The sequence below is a fragment of the Telopea speciosissima genome, chromosome 7, assembly GCF_018873765.1.
Source record: "Telopea speciosissima isolate NSW1024214 ecotype Mountain lineage chromosome 7, Tspe_v1, whole genome shotgun sequence".
Classification (NCBI taxonomy): Eukaryota; Viridiplantae; Streptophyta; class Magnoliopsida; order Proteales; family Proteaceae; genus Telopea; species Telopea speciosissima.
In genome coordinates, this window is record NC_057922.1 from 19,939,992 (window position 1) to 19,962,328 (window position 22,337).

A 22,337-nucleotide genomic window follows, 5' to 3' on the forward strand; every position below is an offset into this window, starting at 1 on the left:
GCTGCCCCTCTTCACCTGCGTTTTTTGGAGTCTCTATTCCCTTGAAGACCAAGTCTCTTTTTTTGCCTTGGAGATTCATTCCAGCAGCCATGGACAGCATCTATCAAAGGTTTTCACTCTCTTGAATCGATTTCTCCAAATATCGAACTATTTTTTTCTGGTTCTTCTTTGACTGGCTGCATCGATCACTTGTTGGTTTATGGTTTCTCCCTAGTTTCGATCTGAGCTGCAACTACCGCCACAACTGATTTCAGAATCACCACTTCAACTCTATCGTTACTCTCTGGACTCAATATTGTGGGAATCAATAGGCCCTGGTATTACGTTACAACATCTTAAATTTCAGGTTGAACCAAGCTTGCAATAGAGAGATCTATTAACTGAATCATGTTGGGTTTCCGCTGGATTTGCTGGTTCTGTTGAGTCGTAAGGAAGAAGTTAACATCCTTCTTTATGATTCCTTTTATTTTATTTTAGCCTAATTTTCCCATATTACCCCCATCTTATGTTACTACCCATATCACGTTACCTCTTGTTGACTCCCCCTTCCTCACGTTTCCTTTCCCTTTTCCTTTTTTTTAACTTATTAGGTATTTATTGCAACTAGCGTACTACTCTACCTTTACCCATCCTTCTTATGATTATTTACATCTTGCCATTAAGAGTTTGCTCCTTCCAAGTATGTCCCTCATCTATAAATCTAATTCCCTACATGACCCATTACTTTCTTATTTATCAAGGGACCCTTGCAAAATTCTGTTATTTACGGAACTGCCATTCTTTTTTGATACATTCCCCTATTTGACTACCCAATTGACCCTTAAAATTCTGGTTTATTACCAGTTTGCCCTTTGGCTTGGTTTGTATTTAAAAGTGGATTTCCACCAAATTACAGCCATGCCATCCTTTTTTCCAACACCGTTCCCTTTCAATAATTCTAATTCCCTACATATCCCCTACATTTGGCCTATACCCATAACCCCTTTGGAAGTTAATGGTTTCTCTAATTTGTCATTTCTTCCTTTTCCATTACCCTTAGCACCTCTTGGACAATTCTGGAATATTATGTGTTTGCCCTATCTCTTACATCATCTCTGTTATGTCCACGTGTACTACACGTGAGAGGGGGATTATGTACAATACACCTGCAGACATTGCAGAACGCAGAACTTGCAGGAACATTGGTGCAGAACATAGAAGATCAGTTTTCTCCACCATTGCCATTGGGTATCCTTCGTTATTGGGTTGAGTTTGCTGTAAGGGGGAGATTGAAGTATTGAAGAGTATTGAAGATATTGCCTATTTGAGGACTTTCAGTTGGGTTGATACAGTATTTTTTCCGCTGCCTGATTCGGGCTGCTTGCTGCTCTAGTTATTTCACTTCAAGATTCTAAGTCACTATGACAATCTGAGATTCATCACTGGATAGCTATTGAAGATCGTTGAAAGCTGTTTTTTTTGTAAGACATTCCAGTCCCGGTTTGCTGATCATGTCTGTCCAAGTTTTGAAGATCTATTTTTCAAGTTCTTGAAGGTTTATTTGGAAACTGCATTCATATGTCAAACTGGATTCTGCTGCAACTTAGTTTTTTCCCATATTGTTCAAGTTGGGCATTAGTACCTTATATGCGCCAACTTGAGAGGGAGTGTTAGCATTATTAGGAGTTCTTTTTTCTTTAGTTCAAGCTGGATCTTCTTTTTTTACTTATTTGTATTGCTCCAGCTTGAGGGGGAGTGTTGAGATAGGCTAAATTACCTGATAGGGGTAATTTAGTCCTTTGGTTTTATTAGTTTTGTCTTTTATTTTTATTTCCTTTTCTGTATTGTTTCCCCTTAATCGATCTCTATTTGGGATTCCTAGTTGTAATGGGAATTTCTGATAGGAATAGGCAAGGGGGGCATTCCTATTTTGATTAGGAATCATTCCTACTTTGATTAGGAATAAGTTGCATTCCTACTTTGAGTAGGAATAAGGTGTAATTCTGGTTATTATAAATAAAGGGGCTGGGTGGTCGATTAAGGCACTCAAGCATTACAATCAATTCTTCTTCCATCTTCTCTTCTCTCTCAAGTTACTGGTTACAAGTCCTAGGTTTTCTACAATACTATAGCTGATGTGCTAGCCAAAAAGGCAGCAACGAGTAAAGAATCACACTCCTGGTCCACAGCACCGAGTTTTATAGCTCAGTCCATTGTATGGGAGGCACTGTGCCGCGCCCATATTACAGATTTTAATCCACTTCAGGCTGGTTAGTGATCGTGACTATCCCTCTATTTCACAAAATTGGTAGGGATAGTTACCGTATTCTTGTAACATTCTCATTTCTATTCATAATATATACCTTGCTGATCTTTAGCAAAAAAATATTTTTGGACATCAAAACAAATGAATATTTTACCGCACTTTTGATTTTTAGCAATGTTTTACCATATTAAGATTTATAGAATTTTTTGATTTGAGAAAAACCCCAACATTAGAAAGTTAAAAATTGCACCTACCGCCGAAAATCCAGTTTTTGTTCTTGAACTAGGGGGTTGACTTTTTTTCCTTTTGGAATTTTATTTTTTAACTATTTTTATTAGATTCAAATAGGGGGGTATTTGCTTATTTATGAATAATATCTTAAGTAAATGAATATTTACTTAAATGATATTAGGCACAAATAAGTTTGTTTGTCCTGTGTCTGTCCTGGTTTCTAGCATAAGTGTCTGTCCTGCTTTCCCACTAACTGAAACTCCTATATGGACTTTGTTTTTGCAAAATCTGATAGTGCCATTGTGTTTAAATGGCCTAAAATATGTTGAATACCAACTTTCAGACCCAAAAGAGGTCTAAAACCCACCGAGATGGGCTTCCGAGTCGGAAAAAAAAAAATTACAAAAACTCGCCGAGATCTCAACTCGACTCGACTCGGTTTTGGGCTGGGCCGAGATGGCTCCGAGACCCGAGTTTTCGAACCTTGGTTACTACTACATGTTCCGTTAATAAAGTAGTCTTAGAACTTTGGGAAAAAACTAGCAGTTGTTGATTCAAGGAAGATACCACAATAGAAATCATAATACAATATGTAACAAAATCAGAGAATAGAACCGGCAATGGAGAAGTAGGAGAGAACCGAGTGGAGAGGCTGCCAGAGAGACAAACAACCGATGGCAGTCTCCCCCTTTCCAATCTTATAGCCTGCAAACATAGTACAAGAGGCTTTCCTATTCAAACTAAGAAAGAACAAAAGAAAGAAGATAGAAACAAAAAAAACTCCTAGTAATCTATCATTAACTCATAGTACCACTAGGAAAGCTAACCAAAGTAAGAAGAAAAGAAAGGATGAATCCACGATAGAGGGACTCCCTGTATCGTGCTTACATAACTCCATGGTTTAACACAATAGATTCAGGAAACTCCGAAATTACACCTTCAAAGAAAAATTCCGAGGATCTATAATAAGATAGGTACATATTCTAACATACCTTGCTTGGTTGATGGAGCATTTTAATTCTTCTAGCCTCTTGAACCTCCTTCATCAGTTCTTCCATTTCCTAGCAAAATTTAAAAGAATATAGAAAATAATAATTGAACAGATCAGAGTAAGATGGCAAGTGGAGTAACTGTAATATTGGCACAATGCAAATACAAGATGCTTCTAGCAAACAAGGTAGTGCAAAACTCTTATGGGATGATATGATATATACATGCGAGCAAGTTCAGCCCTCTTCCCCTTCCTTTCAAATCAAGAGAAATCACTTCATTTCCAAAACATTTACCATTACAATAAATAAGAAGCAAACAAAAAAAAAGGGAAGGAATCACTATGCCTACTGAAGTCTAGCACTTCACAACAGCCACAAATACTAGTAGTACTGCATCCCTAGCCAACTTATAGCGTCATTCCAGCTCAGTGGTTGAGCCAATTTGATAGTTTCTGCTGCCAAAAGATGTGCTTACTCTATTAGTATTTACCTATGACTGAATTTAAAAGATTAGGTACAACCTTTTAATAGTTCCTAATATCTAGTGGTAAAGGAAATATGTCAGGTCCAATTTTGTTGAAAATGCTATCATTTATCCACTCCACAACCTGAAAGGCATCTGATTCAATTGTCACTGACATGGTCCTCCATTTCTGCATTTCCTTGACAGCTACGGAGATAGCCCAAGCTTCATCTTCCTATGGTCCATTCATACACCTGGTTCTTGTAGCTGCAATACAGCTCCCTAGAATCTCACTCAACAATACCTGTAGCAGTGAGTTTGGAGTTGCAGTGATAGCCAGAATCAATGAACAGTTGAACACCTGAACAGGTTTTCCATTCTTCTTGAAATTCCAGATCTCCATCTTGATTTAACATGGTCCAGCTCATTGTATTTCAGGATACAATCTATCAACCTATGCAAAGTGTGAGTGCTTTTGGCAAAAAAAGCAGTTTCTATGCAACGAAATGTCCATAAGCAACTACAAGTTTCTGCAAGTAGTTAAGGTTTATCCTCCTTTGCCGAGGTTAGCCCAATTATCAAGATTCAGCAAGTCAGGCCCAATCCACAATGGCAATGTCCTCAAATCTCCCTCCCTGACTTCATTAAGCACAGTATAGCATAGCCAGCAATTTATAAACTTTCTCAACTACACGGTCAAGCAAGTTTCATCTGAATTGAGGAACCAACAAGACCTTCCCCTCTATAAATTAAAACCAGTGAGAAATAACACATTGTCTTCATCTTACATATATAATCTTGTGTACATGTCCATGACCTTCCATTCCCAATCCACCTGTCCTTCCAGAAAATTTTATCATCTTTCCCCACTTTATAGCAGCCAATATTTTGCATCAACTTACATGCTGATTCATGGTAGTCTTCCAAACACTACAACCATGAGTTTCTTAACGCTTCTTGATTTGCATCCAAATACACAAACACCATATTTTGCTGCAATAACTTCCTCCATGAAGTTGAACATTCAACACTGAACCTCCACAGCTATTTTCCCAATAAGCTCGACTGATTTTATTCACTCATCTGAAGCCCAAACCGGTATGCTGCTGCTACTGCCAGCAAATGCATATTTTCGGCTTCCTTCAAAATAGCAGAAAGAGAGAGAGCGGCCATGGAAGTTAACTGCATGAAGTTCTCTGCGTTTCGAGTGAGGAAGTTCCTTGCGTTTCGGTAGGATGGGGCTCGCGAAGGTAAGAAATTAGAGGGAACGGCCTTTTTTATATGTTGGTATTGATCTACTCGATCTGTTCCGGAGCAGCAAAAGCATCTTTCTTTTTTTTGCTTTTCAATTCTCTCTCAGATCAATATTTGGACCGGTTCGTTCTGCAGAAGCATAAAATCAACCCAAATTTGCCAAACATAATTTCACTCCCGTTCTGTTCCTGTAGAACAGAAAATCAGCAGCATCACTCCTGTGGAGTGCAACCAAATGCAGCCTAAATGTCAGCCAGAGTCGATATTTAGAATTGCCGAGGATTGCAATTCTCACCTCTCCTAATTGCTCTCTTTGTGCCTTGGAATTAGGCAGAAGGCTAATTCCCAATTCTGGTCTAATTATAATAATTGGACTCCAGGATTGAAGCCACACATGTTTTTCGCAAAACTAATTCTGAATCCCAGCCATAATCAAGAATTAAAATTGAAACCAAACATGCACTTGGAGTTGGATGCGGCAAATCATAACCTAGATCATTGCTCTTTTCCAGATCTTATCTCCACAAGGCTTTATTATATATAGTTCTCTCTTGTTTCCACTTCTTTTAGTTTTTTGTAAATGCTGCTATTGGCTTTAGTTTTTTGCTGCTCTTAGTGTATTTTCTCTCGTATCTCCACCAAAAGTGGATGGTGTGAAAAGGAACTTCTGGGGTGCTTTTTGATTGGTAGAAATCATTAAAGATGAAGAAAGACTATAAAAATAAGCCATGCTTTATAGAGTAGATTACTGGTTACACATGTACCAATACAATAAGTTTGAGATGTGGCTGTTGAGATGAGTGCCAAGACAATAAACGATAGAATCAGAAAGGAATGCATCCATGTACAATGAATAGCTGCTTTGGACCAATATGAGATAAGATGAGAGGAAGTTCACTCAGACGGTTCAGGAAGGTACAATGAATACTCAAACGCCACCAGTGCATCAGTGAAGAGTTGCATGGTGAAAAAAAGCCCATGTCGATGCATTAAGAAAGGTATTGAATACTTATTAATTTTGGAAAAAAAGAAAAGTGTGTGATGATGGAAGTGTGGAACAGTTAGCCAACACCAAATGCTCGGTATAAGGCTTAGTTGAATCAAGTTGATTATATATATTAATATACTCAAAGACAAGCATTATATTAATTAACCATCTGTGAAAGAAGTTCTACATCAAGAGATACACCCTATGGGAATGAATTACTGTACAATTAATTCCACAAAGCTAGCAAATTGAAATTGAAGACAATCTGAATAACCTCATACAGCAGAACACACCGAAAAGGAGAAAATATGATTTGCAATGCAGAAAGCTATCACAAATCCCAAAAGAAGAAAAAGTATAACCAACAGACTGAACAATAGACACTACATACTTACAGGGAAACAATGGAACGAAAAAAAGACCACAAGACCCATAATTCAGAATAGTGCAACAAAAAGATTACATAACTAAGTAATATAAATAAATAAATATATAGGATCATAAAAAGAATAATAAAATTTAACTTCCAAAGAACAAAGATGAGATTTCTAGACATAACAAACAAAAAGATCGATTGCATGGTAGAGAAAATATTAAACAACTCATACAAACCTGCTTCCCAGAAGTTTGAGAAATCCGTTCTTGTTCCTGGAAGGCCTCTTCTACTCTCTGTACTGCTGCACTAGCTTTTTCAATTTCAGCGAGAGCAAAAGCTCTTTCATCGTCAATCAGTTTCTTAGCATCCTCGGAAGCCTAAACATGAACATTTAAAGAAAAAAAAAAAACTTTAAAGCAAAGAAAAGTACTTATTGCTTTTATGAAAAGTACTAAATCATCTAGTAAAAGATGCATTGTATTTTAATTAAGATTTTGACCAGAGTAAAGGAATTAAAGGATCAGTTACTCAGACAAAACATAATCTTGAATGTTTAATCAATCAAATCACACAAGTGAGACAAGCAGAAAAGGAGGAAAAAAAAAAAAGAGATTCCATAACACAATTAAAGCTATATGACTAGACAGAAACAGAATGCCTAGGGAGGGATACCATTCTTCACAAAATAAGCTTTCAACAAAGAAAAAAATTAAAGCATGTATAGTTTCTGATTAAATCATTAAATTATACAGTTCATGAAGATGGGTGAACTTCATAAAGTTCAGGAGTTGCCACATGGTAATGGTAGATATGGGCGGCTCTATTTATAAAGGCTACTACTACCATCTTATAGGTCAAATTTCAGCCAATCATAGATAGGTATGTGAAAGCTTTCAAATCATTCAAAGTTACTCCAAATTACAAAAAATGCCACTATCCGCCAATACATAATAGTAAAGACACTAGAAGTTTCATAATTTTTTACAACTTTGGACCCGTTTTTAACCCATGCACATGCTCATTTTGGATTGAAATTTGACCAATGAGAAGCGTTAGATATCCTTTATACATGGTTCGTGAATTTCACAAATTTCACGAGCCTTTATGAACATTATAAGGATCCCTTTTACTGAAAACTTTGGGTAATATCAGCAGCCACAAGGATCAGTAAGGCGAGAAATAGAAGAAGACTGCGGATGAGAGGAATAAATGCAACTTGAAGAAGAAAACAAAGGCTTTGGAAAAGCCAATCCTGTACACAGCATGAAATGTTACGAATACAATACAGATAAAGAAAGGGTAATTGATAATTTGATATGGCCTTACCAGCCTCAATGACATCCATAAAATACCAAAAAAGGCACTGAAACCAAGGGAACCTCGAAGAAAAGAGTAGAATACATAAGTACAAACTCCTTATGGAAGAGTGTCCAGAAAGGAAAGATGAAAATCATTACCATGCAAGCTGATGTGGTCATCGAAAATAAGCCATCACTCCACACCCTTCATAGTTCAGGAGGTTCTAACTTCTAAGTCTAAAGAGATGGGTCTTGCATTCGGTAAGAGTGACTCACAAAAGATTCAAGCCTTATATTCATCCACAAGCAACACAATAAATCTTCACGTTCTTCAAGGTTAGGAGGGCATTGGAGCTCAATTCATCAAACGAAAATAGAAAATTCGAAAAAGATCAGGCTGAAATTACTAATTGTGGGGGAATCTTGTGGGACCCATATGGATGCAATTCAGGTTTTCAGGGTTGTAAATGTTCAGCAAGTATAGTTCCGCAGATTCACCGAATCAATGTTCAACAAGTCTAATTCCATAGCTTGCTGAATCCCTTTTAATTTTGTTTAATTTCAACACCCATCATGGCTCAACCATTTTTGGTTGTTGAATTGAAATTGAGAATTGAGCTTGGTTTTCTAGAAGAAATTAGTTTTCCTCTTGGCTGTCAACACTACTCTTTTTTTCCTAAAGCAACAACTGCTGCAGTTTTTAATTTTTCAAGGTTAATTCACCATTCTCCATGGCATAAAAGCAAAATGCAGTTTTTTAATTGTCTATGTCGATTCATCATGGGTGTCCTCGGTTATGTGACGTAACTCATCCACATCTGGTTGTTCAGATTAAAATCAATCTCTCTTTGTTAATATGCACACAGCAACTGGAGATTTACCAGTTTCCAGGGAAGTTGAAAGGGGATTCAGGTCTCATTTCTCAAATCTCACCCTGCCTGTTAGCCCTAAGAAAACCTAACTAGGCTTCGTCATATAGGATTAAACTTTGAGTTAATTTCTCTACAATTATAAAAGCAATTCCTAAAGTTCCCTGATTTTTGGATGCTGGGTGATTTTTTAAACAGGAATTTGGACAACAGTCTGGTACAAGCACATCATAGAACATCAAGGGTGGAAGTTCACCAAATCAAGTGAACCATATATTGTTGGATTCTTATTGGACTAACTTCTGTGCTTTATTTCGCTTGGGCTATTACTTATAATTGATCCAAATATGGACCTTTCATCAGGAGTAGGGTTTGTCCGGCTTAATTCTACCTCAAGTAGAAGAGATCAGTATGAAAGCAGCAGCATCCAGTGCTGTTAAGCCAAAAGAAGGATGTTCCTCATATCATTAACCCAAGAATCTCAGTGCCATGTAGGTAAATTTAAATTGTTTTAGCAGTAAGAACATCAATTAGGCCCTCCACAACTCCAGGTAATCAGAAAAACAACAAAAGAATTAGAATGGAGGAGTAACAATTCCAAGTAGACTACATAGGTGTCAATAGAAAGCATATTCATGTATAAATGATAGATATATACATCTTCACTTTGGACAATAGGGAAAATACATTTAGATGGCTTTATACCATTAAAACTACCAAAGAGCTGGGAGAAAGCACTACTCTGTTAGGTCAATGGATGAAAGGGGATAATAAGTTTTAAAAAGGATTAACACAGATTAACTGAATATTAAAGAATGTTACTTTAATCACGCTTGTATATATAAAAAAATATTATCGTAAACATGAATAATTTTGGATTTAGCTACTTAAAAAGAGAACCAGTATGAACGTTCATTTAAATACATCACACAGAAAACTAATACGGGAAAAAAATTTCCTGAAGCATCCTCGGAGCGGGGAAGCCATGACATTACCAGTTTCAGAAAATCTGCTAGCTTTTTCACTTCAGATTTTTCTTGGATTAGCTCCCCTTCTCTTTGAGTCAACTGTACTGCTAAAGCTTCCACCTACAGGAGTAGAGTACGTGTTTCAAATTTCATCATATACCAAAATTGAAAAAAAAAAAAGACACAATAGTCCTTTTCAAATTTCATCATATACCCAAATTGAAATAAAAAAAAAAGAACACAACAGTCAATTTAATCATCAACTAAGAATTCAAATCAATATCATCAGAGGAAACTGACCAAAGAAATTTTCAGAGTCCAAAAAATGACCCACTTGGGAAGTGAAGAGAAAAGATTTTGATGGCTCTGTGTTAACTTAAGAACACATATGACTTCAAATAGAGTTGAATTGCAAATGCCATGAAACAGGATTAGTGCACCTGACCACATTTAGTTCGGATAAGGCAAAAATTTAGTGTCCAAAAAATGACCCACTTGGGAAGTGAATAGAGAAGATTTTGACGGCTTTGGGTTAAGAACACATATGACTTCAATAGAGTTGAATTGCAAATGCCACGAAACAGGATTAGTGCACCTGACCACATTTAGTTGGGATAAGGCATAGTTGCACTCATTTAATGGTGAACTACACTTGATAGTTGCAAGAACAGAAAAGGTGAGTACATCAGGTTAACAGCCAGCATTCAAAAACCTTTGGTTAAACCCTTTAAACATGGATTCTGAAAATTCAATGTTCCAATCAACAGAGGAAGCAAGAATGGGATCCATGTAGCGAGCCCCATGTAATTCTGATAATGCTTAGTAGAAATGAGTTTAAGTTTAATACAGTTAAAATTAAAGTTGGTTATCACTGGATTTTTTTTTCTTGACCTACTTAGGAAGTTAGGATACATTTAGCATCTATTCATCCACTTAGTAGCATCCCAACTTGCACAATATCCTAGAGTGCGTAAAATTCTGAATCTCATAATCGATTAAGGAACTGTAAAATATTCACTGAAATATCCATTTGCTTGTTTGTAGGGGAGAAAAAAGACGCAACTAATTTAGAAGTCACAAGAACTATTAAACGTTTATCATCGTCACAAGAATTATTAAATGTTTATCATCAATGTGCATATGATATGTAACAAAGACAATCAACAAATCAACATTACAAACAACAACTCAGCCTTATCCCAACTAAATGGGGTAGGCTGCACGGAGCCTTGCCCTCCAATCAGCTCTATTCGAGGTCATACTTGATACAAGTCCTAAACTATGCATGTCTTTACTCACCACTTCTACTAGAGCTATTCCTCTAGCGCCCTTAGTCCATCAACCTGAATCAAATCACTCCTCCATATTGGAGCATCCAAAGGCCTTTGTTGAACATGGCCAGGGCCAGGCCACCTCAAACGACTTTCTCATAACTTATCATGTATCGGAGCTACTCCCAAATCAGCTCTAACATGATGATTCCTTACTTTATCCTTCCTAGTTTTGCCACTCATCCATCTCAACATCCTCATCTCCGCTACACTAAATTTATATAAATAATGCTTCTTAAATGCCCAACATTCTACACCACAAATCATAGTCGGTCCTATGACTGTCCTATAAATTTTATCTCTAAGTTTTAAAGGAAAACATCGATCACACAACATTCCGGATGCACCTCTCCACTTCATCCAGCCTATTTTAATTCTCTGTGAAACACCATCCTCTATATCACCTTCTTTATTTATGATTGAGCCCATATACCTAAAATAATCACTGCGTGAAATCTCCCTCTCATCAATTTTCACCACCTCATTTTCTGTTGGAGTGTAACATCATATACTCCTCCGTCTTTGTGCTACTTATCTTAAAACCTTTTAATTCCAAGGTTAATCTGCATAAATCCAACTTGATGTTGATCCCTACTTTTGTATCATCCACCACAACAATATCATCAGCAAAAAGCATACACCAAGTAACCTCATCTTGAATGTCTATGGTAAAATCATCCATAATAAGCGTAAATAAATAAGGGCTTAAAGCTGATCCTTGGTACAACCCAATTGCAATTGGGAATTCACTACCTTGACCCCCCCCCCCCAACAATTCTTACACTAATCACCACACCATCCTACATGGTTTTAATTATGTCCACATATTTACTTGAAACACTTCTTTAGTACTTGCCAAACTAACTCTCTAGGAACTATGTCATAAGCTTTTTCTGAGTCAATAAAGACCATATGGACTATGAAGATCCTTTTTGCAATCTCTAAATCTTTCCACGAGTCTCCTAAGCAAATAGCTTCTGTCATGGATCTTCCTGACATAATACCAAATTCATTCTCTGTAATAGTAGTTTCTTGTCTCGGCTGGGTTCCAATAAACTCTCCCATAATTTCATAAAATGACTAATTAGTTTTATGCCTCTATGGTTATTGTAGCTCTAAATATCACCTTTATTTTTGTAAATCGAGCCACAATGCTTCTCCTCCATTCATCTGCCATTTTCTTCATCTATGCCTAGTGCCTGCCTACTTTCATCCTCCTTAAAGTTTCTTTTATTTCAAACACCCTAATTTTTTGTATATATCTATAACGAGTTTTAATGGGTAATGCAATCTTCCGGGACACTTTTACTCGAAATGTCTTCAATACTATGACACAAATATTGATTGTGAAACAAAATTTACTAGAAATCCAGCAATAAACAATTCACAACATAACCTGATGTTCTATAAGGTAACAATATGTTCACAGAATGGACCAGAGCTTAGCCCCTCATAAGAGCATGCTTCTGAGTTCAAGAACAATATAAAAAGATTGTTAACAAAACAGGAATTTCGTGAATGGCTTGAATGATCAATGGGATCAATCAAGCTCTCTATTTATACTAATAATAATAAAAGAGATTACAAAGGGAAACACTGTTCACGATATTATTCATGACACTGTTCATGACACTGTTCACGTGAACAGTGCCACATCCCAAATTACAATCCTACCCTTATTCAAAAGTACATAAATAAAGCATAAATAAAAAACCAAAAATACCCTTATAATATCGGATAACACATCTCAACACTCCCCCTCAAGTTGGGGCATAGATATCACACATGCCCAACTTGACTAGACTAGGATAAAACAACTTCCCACTCAACCCTTTGGTGAAGACATCAGCCAGTTGATCTCCTAACTTCACAAAAGGAATACAAATCTACCCACTCTCTAACTTCTCCATGATGAAGTATCTGTCAATCTCCACATGTTTGGTACGGTCATGCTGCATTGGATTGTGGGCAATGCTAATTGTTGCTTTGTTGTCACAGTACAACATCATTGGAAGATGAACAGAACCACGGATATCAAGGAGTAAACTCTGAAGCCATAGTAACTCACATATGCCCTGGGCCATAGCATGGAATTCAGCTTCAGCACTAGATATTGCCACAACATTTTGCTTTTTCTCCGCCATATGACTAGATTTCCTCCAACAAAAGTACAATAGCCGGAGGTAGATTTCCTGTCAGGGTTACCACCCCAGTCAGCATCTGTGTAAGCCTCAATGTGAAGATGGTCATGAGGAGACAAAAGGATCCCCTTTCCTAGAGCTGACTTCAAGTAATGGAGAATACAAAGAACAGCAGCCATGTGAGTGGAATAAGGATCATGCATGAACTGGCTCACAAGACTCACAGCAATGGCAATATCTGGTCTGGTGTGGGAGAGATAAATCAGCTTGCCCACCAATCGTTGATATCTGCCCTTATCAACAGGTTCACCATCCTTCTCTTGCAGACGGGTAGTAGCTTCCAAGGGAGTATCACAAGGATGACAACCAAGCAAACCAGTCTCTAATAGTAAATCTAGAACATACTTTCTCTAGGAGAGAAAGATGCCTTTTGGAAAACGGGTAACTTCAATCCCAAGAAAATATTTTAGCTGTCCTAGATCTTTTATGTCAACTTCCCGTCCCAAGAAAGCCTTCAGGTGAGAAACTTCATCTGTATCATTACCAATCACAACTATGTCATCAACATAAACTATGAGAAGAGTGACCTTTTCTCCCTTTCGCTTGATGAACAGAGTGTGATCAACATGACTCTGTTTATATCCACAGGAGACCATGGCTTTATGAAACCTACCAAACCATGCCCGTGGAGATTGCTTCAACTCATACAGTGCCCTTTTGAGCCTACAAACTTTCCCATGGGTCTTGTCAAAGGAAAAACCCGAAGGAACATCCATATAAACCTCCTCTTCCAACTCCCCATGAAGAAATGAAATTTTTTACATCCAACTGTTGTAGGTCCCAGCCAAAGTTGACAGCACAAGACAGTAAGACCCGGACAGTGTTCAACTTTGCAACAGGGGCAAATGTCTCCTAGTAGTCGATCCCATAAGTCTAAGTGAAGCCTCTGGCCACAAGCCTAGCTTTATATCTATCCACTGTTCCATCTGGCTTTTGCTTGACAACAAATACCCATTTTCACCCGACTGGTTTCTTACCCGAAGGAAGAACAACTAGCTCCCATGTCTCATTTTTAAGCAAGGCCGTCATTTCTTCCATCATGGCTGCTTTCCACTTTGGATCTGCAATCACCTCCTACCATTTCTGAGGAATAGAAACAGAGGAAAGAGAAGAAACAAATGCACGATAGGAAGGAGATAAAGCATCATAGGAAACAACATTGGAGATGGGGTGGTGGGTGCATGACCTAACGCCTTTACGAACAGCGATAGGTAAGTTAAGGAAAGGATCCTTACCAGATGATGTAGTAGGGTCTGGATCTGGATCAAGTGCAGACGATTGTGGAGGTGGTATGGTGGTGGTGGTAGTCTCAACTTGTCCTGTGCGCTCCCGGGTATATACCTTATCAACAGGGATTGACTGACTGGTCTACGCTCCCCCTGAATAGGAGCCACTATAGGAGCTGAAGTTACAGAGGGCTCCCCCTGAATAGAAGCCGGAAGAATAGCAGACACATCTTCAACACCCTGATCTTGCTCCCCCTGAAGAGGTGTCTGGGAGTAATATGACAAGCACTTATGGAACATAATATCCATGGAGACAAAAGTACGACGAGAAGGTGGATGGTAACACTTGTATCCTTTCTGGGTCGCAGAATAGCCCAGAAAAATACACCAAATGCTCCGTGGATCAAATTTCCCATGAGGATGATGATTGCGTACATAGCAACCACAACCAAAAACTTTGGGGGGAACCACAAAGGAGGAAGAACCCTGGAGGAGATCAACGGGGGAACGACCATCAAGGACACGGGTAGGCACACGGTTGATGAGATAAGCAGCGGAAAAAATGGCATCACCCCAGTAGCGAGAAGGAACCTGCCGTGCAAACATAATGGCTCGGGCTACCTCAAGGAGATATCTATATTTCCTTTCAGCAACCCCATTCTAGGCAAGTGTGTCAACACAGCTGGTCTGATGGACAATACCATGTGCAACCAAATAAAGTTGGAACTCACCCTCCATGTACTCTCTGCCATTATCACTGCGTAAAATGCGCAAGATGGCATTGAATTGGGTCTGAACCATACGATGAAATAACTGAAAACAGCGAAAGACCTCACTTTTATGGCTCATCATGTACACCCAAGTGGCAAGAGAATAACAATCAATAAACAAGACAAACCATCAATGACCAGAAAGGGAAGTACAACGGGTAGGGCCCCACACATCAGAATGAACCAAAGCAAAAGGAAACTCACTTCTTTTATTTAAGGAAGAATAACTGGAACGAGTCTGTTTGGCCAAAACACAAGCCTCACATAAAAACTCATTCCTATTACAATGCTTAATCAAGCTCGGAAACAAAAGAGACAAAGTACTAAGGGATGGATGACCAAGTCGGCAGTGCCAGAGATGAAGGTCAGGGGACGAGGTGGACTGTAAATGATGAGCTGTAGAGGAAGCCGAATGCAAAGTAGAAGGCTGACCTGGATCAAGTAAGTAGAGACCACCCTGCATCTTACCACCCCCCAATCGTGCGCCCCGTCTCCAGATCCTGTATGACACAATGAGAAGGGAAAAAAGTCAGTTTGCAGTTCAGATCTCAAGTTAGACTACTAATAGAGAGAAGGTTGGTAGAAAAGGACGGAACGTGCAAAACAGATTTTAATGAAAGGGTAGGTGAGCAGCGTATGGAACCCTTCCCATTAATAAGAGAAAGGGAACCATTAGCTACTCGAACACTGTCTTTGCCGGAAGATGGAGAATAAAGATGAAACACATAGGAGGAGCCAGTCATGTGGTCAGTGGCACCGGAATCTATAATCCAAGGACTGGATACAGCTGATGCACACAGACTACTAACTGGAGTACCTGAGGCAAAATTAGAACCAGGAGGAGCAGCAGGTGTAGATGCCGTAGTGGAGGCAACGAAAGAAGCCTGTAGCATGCGACGGAAAGCTAGGAGCTCATCCTGAGTAAGCCCAATGTCAGATGAAGGGGCAGCAGCAGCAGTAGTAGGAGAATCAGCCATATGAGCCTTGGGCTTAAACCTCCCACGGGATTTCTTTTCCCCAAAATCAGCAGGCTTCCCATGGAGCTTCCAGCATTGAGCCTTAGTATGATAGAGCCTATTGCAATGTTCACACTTGACAGGACCTTTAGGGATAGCAGTACCACCATCAGTAGTGGTAAGAGAAGGAGTACTGGAAGCAACTTGCAAGGCAGAGCGATCAACAGTAGAGGAATGCAGCATAGCAGCCCGACGAGATTCCTCATTATGAACCAAGGCAAAGGCCTGCTCTAGGGATGGAAAAGGGGACTGCCCAAGTACTTGCACCCGAATAGGATCAAACCCCATATTTAGTCCGGCCAAAAAATCATAGACACGTATTTTGTCAACGTGTTTGCGATAGGCAGCCACATCAGTAGCAGTGTAGCAGTAGAGAGCTGATAGTCGGAGTAATGATCCAATTGCTGCCACATGTTCTTGAGGGCAGCATAGTATTTGGAGACAGAGAGCTCCTGTTGGGTAGTGGCATTAGCCTTCTTTCTAATCTCACAGACCTGTGCATCATTCCCCGTGTGACCATAAGTCTCTTTGGCACCATTCCAGATAGTATGGGCAGTGTCCAGTAGAAGAAAATTGTCTGAGATATCCCCTTGCATAGAATGGATCAAGTAGGACATCACCATCGCATCATTCGATAACCACTTGTTGAGCTGAGAACCCTCTTCCACTAGTTTAGTTGTTGTCCCAAGAAGATGGCCAGTAAGGCCACGGCCAGCTACTGTCAAATAGGTAGACCGAGACCACTTCAGGTAGTTAGAGCCATCAAGTTTGATTGGGGCAGCAAGGGGAAGAAAATCAGTCCGGGGCTGGCCATCAATGCCAGAAGAGGCCGAAGAAGAATCTAAACCAGTCATTGCAGCAAGTAACCAATCTTCAATGAAGCAGCAAACAGCCAAAAAATATCCAAAAAAATTCTGGAATCGAACCCCAATAGAAAAGGGTCTGTATTGGAGCAAAAATCTCGGATATGTAGGTGGGAATGATGTCGAATGAAGGCAGAAGGGTGCCAATCAAATGCAAGCAGAACCAAGAGCCCAACCCAAAGATCGATTAATGTCAAGGTTTTGAAAAAACCCCGAGAAGAGAGATTGATAAGGGACCTGGGGTCTTCAACCAATCGATGAAGTGAATAGGGTGAGAACAATATCAAATAAAGATCCCACAATAGAAGATGCAGCCAAACAGATGTAGAGGCCTCGATCTCCAAAAAAATAGGACTCTTCAAATCGTGAGACGTGCTTCAACTCCACTCGATCCAAAAAAGAGGCATAAAAAAGGAGGTATATTGGGGCAGCAGCTAGATCATTACGATCACCTCAGTAGTGCTACCCTAATGGGAGAAGAAGAACCAAAAGAAAGGAAGAAAGAAGAAGGGAAGAAGCTCGATGGACGGAAGGAGAAAAAAATCGAAGGGAGGGAGGTGGGTTTTGAAAACCTAGATCAGAGTGTATTTGGCTCTGATGCCATGTTAACAAAATAGGAATTTCGTGAATGGCTTGACTGATCAATGAGATCAGTCAAGCTCTCTATTTATAATAATAATAATAAAAGACATTACAAAGAAAAACACTGTTCACAACACTATTCACGACATTGTTCACGTGAACAGTGTCACAGCCCAAATTACAATCCTACCCTTGTTCAAAGTACATAAATAAAGCATAAATAAAAAACCAAAAATACCCTTATAATATCGGGTAACACATCTCAACAAAGATATTTGAATTGTATTTGCAATTGACTGTAAACTGAACGTATTAAGCAGAACCACTCTTAGTAGCCAAACTGCAGTTTCTACTGTTTATGGTTCCAAGGAAATGAATCAAGGCTTTTCCCACTTGATGGCCTCGAGAAACTTCCAAATTTTTAATGTAATATAATATTAAATTATTAATATATGAAAAATCAGAATAGAGAACCATAATAAGCATCAACAACCTCCTTCCTTCACCGTGAATTTTTATCCCATCGAAGTTGAACAAGTTGACTAGGGCCTTAAGATTTCAACAGTCAAATACTTGCATTGAACTAGATACGGCTTAGAATTTGAAATAAAATAATTCATTCTGAGAAAGAAAAAAAAAGAGAATCATAATCTTATGTAGAAAAGTTCTGTGGGGGAGTGTACCGCCCACGCCCAGACATAGTGGGGGGCAAAATGACCACCCCGTTCCCAACAACAGACAGAAATCCCACCCCCACGATGCCAATGCGCGTGCTCTCATTGGCACACAGGGGCCATGCTCCCCCACAGAGAACGCCGACCCTAATCTTATTACTGATCTTTCAAAATCAAGGAACTGTAAAACCCACTTACATATGTTTCATTAGGTATAGAAGAGATAAGAAGGAACCAACTATCATATAGGAACAAAGAATTGCAAAAGTGTACCATAGAGATAGCCTCCTCAACATCATCTTTGTTTCGACCTGCCACACGCCCTCTCAAGGATTCCAAAGCATCTCTAAGCTTCTTCAGAAGGACATGTTTCTGCAATGAAGCTGCCTCTCTGCGTCTAGCCTGAAATTCCATGAAAGATCCAAGTATTCCAGATTCTGACTCTAGCCCAAATTCCAAGAAGACCTAATTCTATAGTTTATACTCATTGTTTCCAAGTTCAATCGATATTTCAAAAGCCAAAAAAAGGACCCAAAAAGAGTAATTCAGACTTAACAGGCACAAACCTCATCAGATAATTTAGCAGCAGCAGCCAAACCCTTCTCAAATTTAGTAGCAAGGTCACGGACCGACAAACGTTTTTGCTGCTCTATCAGCTGGGCAGTCTCCCGTGCAACAACTTCTTTCATGGATGGTATTTCCGGACCTTCCTTTGGCTCTAAAATCTGATTGTTAGCGCCAATTTTATAATTTGGAAACCGATTAGAAGGAAAGGTCACATCGGCCGCGACTGACGGAATCGCGTCCTTCTGCATTGTATCTCCAAAATCACGACTTATCCTCGTCATTGTTTCACTATAATTCTCTGCTCTTCTCCAAAAGCAACAACAATAGTAAACGTCACAGCCTACCAATAAATAAATACCAAACCAAACACAACTTCATGACAAGCTGCAACCTCATAGCATAGAATCAAAAGGTCTGTCAGCAGTCCTCTAAACCACCAAATAAAACATCCCATCATCAATAAGGAAGGAACATCCAACTTATTCATCTGAATTCTTATCAGAGAGTTTCAATATAATCAACATACCTTGAATGGACAAAAAGACCTCAAAATACTATTTACACAGCTAATCAAAGATTCTTAGCAAGCAAATTTCCATGAGATGCAACTGAAGGATCAAAGTTCAACTGTCTTCCAGATTCCAGAAACATGAATTATCAAAGACAAGTGTAGCACTTTCCAAAAAACCAACTTATGACGTACATTTTCCTACTGTCAACTAGTTACTCTGTTTCCCCCGGCGAACCGTACATCCAAATATTCACAGTAAAATCCCCACCCAGAAAAAAAAAAACAAAACAAATGGAACCCTCACGCTACCTTTGAAGCTTGATCATACAAAACCCAACATGATTAAGACAGAACAACGGTGGGGGGCGAAGGCGTCCTCGCAAGTATGGTTCCAGTACAAACAGAAAATTTAACCAAAAACAGGCAGAGCTTGAAATTCAGCTCTACAGAAACTCACTAAAACCCCTATCTCATGGATTCGTGTGCGGGAGAGAAAGAAACAAAACCCAAAAAAAACAGCAACAAAAACAGATGAGAAAGTTCTCTGACCTTGAAAGTCAGCTCTGCAAAAAGTCCCTAAAATCCCTATCTCATGGATTCGTGCGAGAGAGATAAAGAAACAAAACCCAAAAAAACAGCAACAAAAACAGATGAATAAGTTCAACAAAGCAGGGGGGGGGGGGGAGACAAACACTCACAGATCATGAAGTAATCTAACAAATCGTTTAAGAAAAAAACAGTTTTTCGTTGTAGTATGACTTGGATCCGATGAAGAGCTCTCGATTAGTCGATCTTTCTTCTGCAAAGAGGCTGAGAAGTTAGAAGAAGACTGTGTTTTCTCCTTTTCGGTTGAGAAGCAAGGGAAAGTGTCCTAAAATAGCAATATAGCAGTGAAAGGTGTTCGCTTTTCAAAAAGAACGGAAAAGAAAGGGAGCAGGTTTAATGGGCGGGCCTGTCCATGGGTACGTAAGGACGGCCCACCTATTTGTAACACATAATAGTTTTAGGGGAAAAAGTTCTCTGTCCGGGAGAGTGACCTACGCTAGAATTCCCATGAATCTATCTCTCTCCTCTCCATGTGAAAAGACACCTCTGCCTCCCTCATTTTAAGGAGGAGAGAGATAGACACATGAGAATGCTGGCGTAGTCTACACTCCCGTACAAAAAACTGCTTCCCTAGTTTTAGAGAGATTGAAATTTTGAAATTTGGGAAAACTACATTTGGGTTTTCCTAGGGCTACAATAGGGTCGGATTGGGCCGGGCTTTATAGAACCCTAAATCCCCTTAGCTGGGCCTAAGCTCGACCCAACCCTGACTTAGGGCCAGAAAAATCCAACCCTGACTCGCTCTCAAGGTCTGGTAGGGCTGACCCTGATTGGCCCTGATCATGGGAAAGGAAAAGGAAACACATGGGCTGAAATGGGCCAAGGAGAAAATTATCAATTTTACGTAAAATAACACTGTAATAAAATATATTATATCACTTATTGTCTTCATATATATATATTATATAACAAAATATGGGTGACTTTTAAAATTTATAATATGTATATTATATTTATATATAAAAATATATATTTTATAATATAACATAAAACAGGGTTTGGGTGGACAGGCCAAACTTGCACCCCTAGTACTTCCTCCTTGCAAAACTACATATTCACTATGTTGGTTAAATAGATTCAAAATAGTGATTCTCTCTACCCATGTATGCTTCTTGACATTTATACAGAAGTGTGATTTTCTCTACCATGTATGCTTTTGGACATTTATACTCCTGAACTCCACCATCCGCCTCCTATCTACATGTCTAATATTCTTCACCCTTCCCTGCAATCCAACCCCAACGATGCTTCACCGCCACTTCTTCTTCTTCCCCGCCTTTTCACCCACCTTTCCCCTGCCTTCTTGCCCCTCTCACCCCTACTTCAACACCGCATCCCCGCGACCATCCCCACTCTCCTGCTCCTGAAACTTCTTCTTCAACTGCCCTCACCCACCCTTTCCCTGCAGCCCCAGCCCTACTCTGTCCCCATGACCACCATGCTTTCCTTCTTCTTCAACCGTTCCCACCCTTGTCCCCGCATATTCTCACTCTCAAATTGGCTGGTGCCACCACCATCTCTCACAAGTGGAATTGTTAGCTTTTCATCGCCCAAAATGACATGATGGGTAGAAGAAGTTCCTTGAGATCCGACTCAAATATGCAATTGAGTATGATGGATGAACTCTGATAAAGTGGGTCTGCGAGGTAAGAGAACCAAGACATGGCTCAGTATAGTCTCGACTATGAAATTGGTTGCAAATGACTCGAGATGTCACACCAATGGCACTCAAGGGGTCGTTCGCTTGTCTCAATTTTTTTCAATTCCGCTCGGCGCTTGTGGTTGCAAAGTCTGTTGTGGCTAAGGATATTTAGAGGGCCGTTGTTGCTACGGTTGGTCCTCTCCCTCATCAACCTATTCACCATCACCACCACCGGTGATCCCAGCTTCATCTCCAAGTTTCACTGTTGCTACGGCTGGTCTTCCAGGGATCGTAAGTTTTGTTTCGATCAAATAAAAGCCATTGTTAAACTTTGTGCAACCCTACTCCTTGAGCTCGCAAGTTCTATCCTTGACATCTCTCTCTCTCTCTCTCTGAGTGCTCTGCACCTTCGCCATTGTTTTTTTGTTGTCAATGAATGTATTGCGTCTTTTTTGTATTTGCAAAGAGCAGTGGGCGATGGTAGGGGCAAGTTGCAGGTGGCGGTATAACAAGGGGACGCTTGCGAAGAAGGGAGAATAGAGGCGGGGCATGGTTCAGGGTGCAACGTGAGAGGGGTCAGAGTTGCAGCAACAGTGGGGTATGCGGAGAAGCGAGGATAGGGGTGTGGAGTGCTTACGGAGAAGAGAGAATATGGGTGGGTGGG

General features: G+C 39.6%; 1 protein-coding gene across 1 annotated transcript in view; it reads right to left on the bottom strand.

The window, feature by feature from the left end:
- The window catches only part of LOC122668938 (stomatal closure-related actin-binding protein 1-like), a 44,589-nt gene extending 24,414 nt beyond the window's left edge, over positions 1-20,175 (bottom strand). Inside the window, exons 1-6 of the mRNA XM_043865528.1 lie at positions 20,124-20,175; positions 18,914-19,222; positions 18,621-18,749; positions 9,712-9,804; positions 6,786-6,926; positions 3,469-3,537 (exon numbers count right to left, since the gene is read on the bottom strand). Coding sequence (XP_043721463.1) covers positions 3,469-3,537; positions 6,786-6,926; positions 9,712-9,804; positions 18,621-18,749; positions 18,914-19,195 — 714 coding nt within the window. The 5' untranslated portion in view covers positions 19,196-19,222; positions 20,124-20,175. The remainder of the gene's footprint in view (positions 1-3,468; positions 3,538-6,785; positions 6,927-9,711; positions 9,805-18,620; positions 18,750-18,913; positions 19,223-20,123) is intronic.
- Between the last annotated feature and the right edge of the window lie 2,162 nt (positions 20,176-22,337).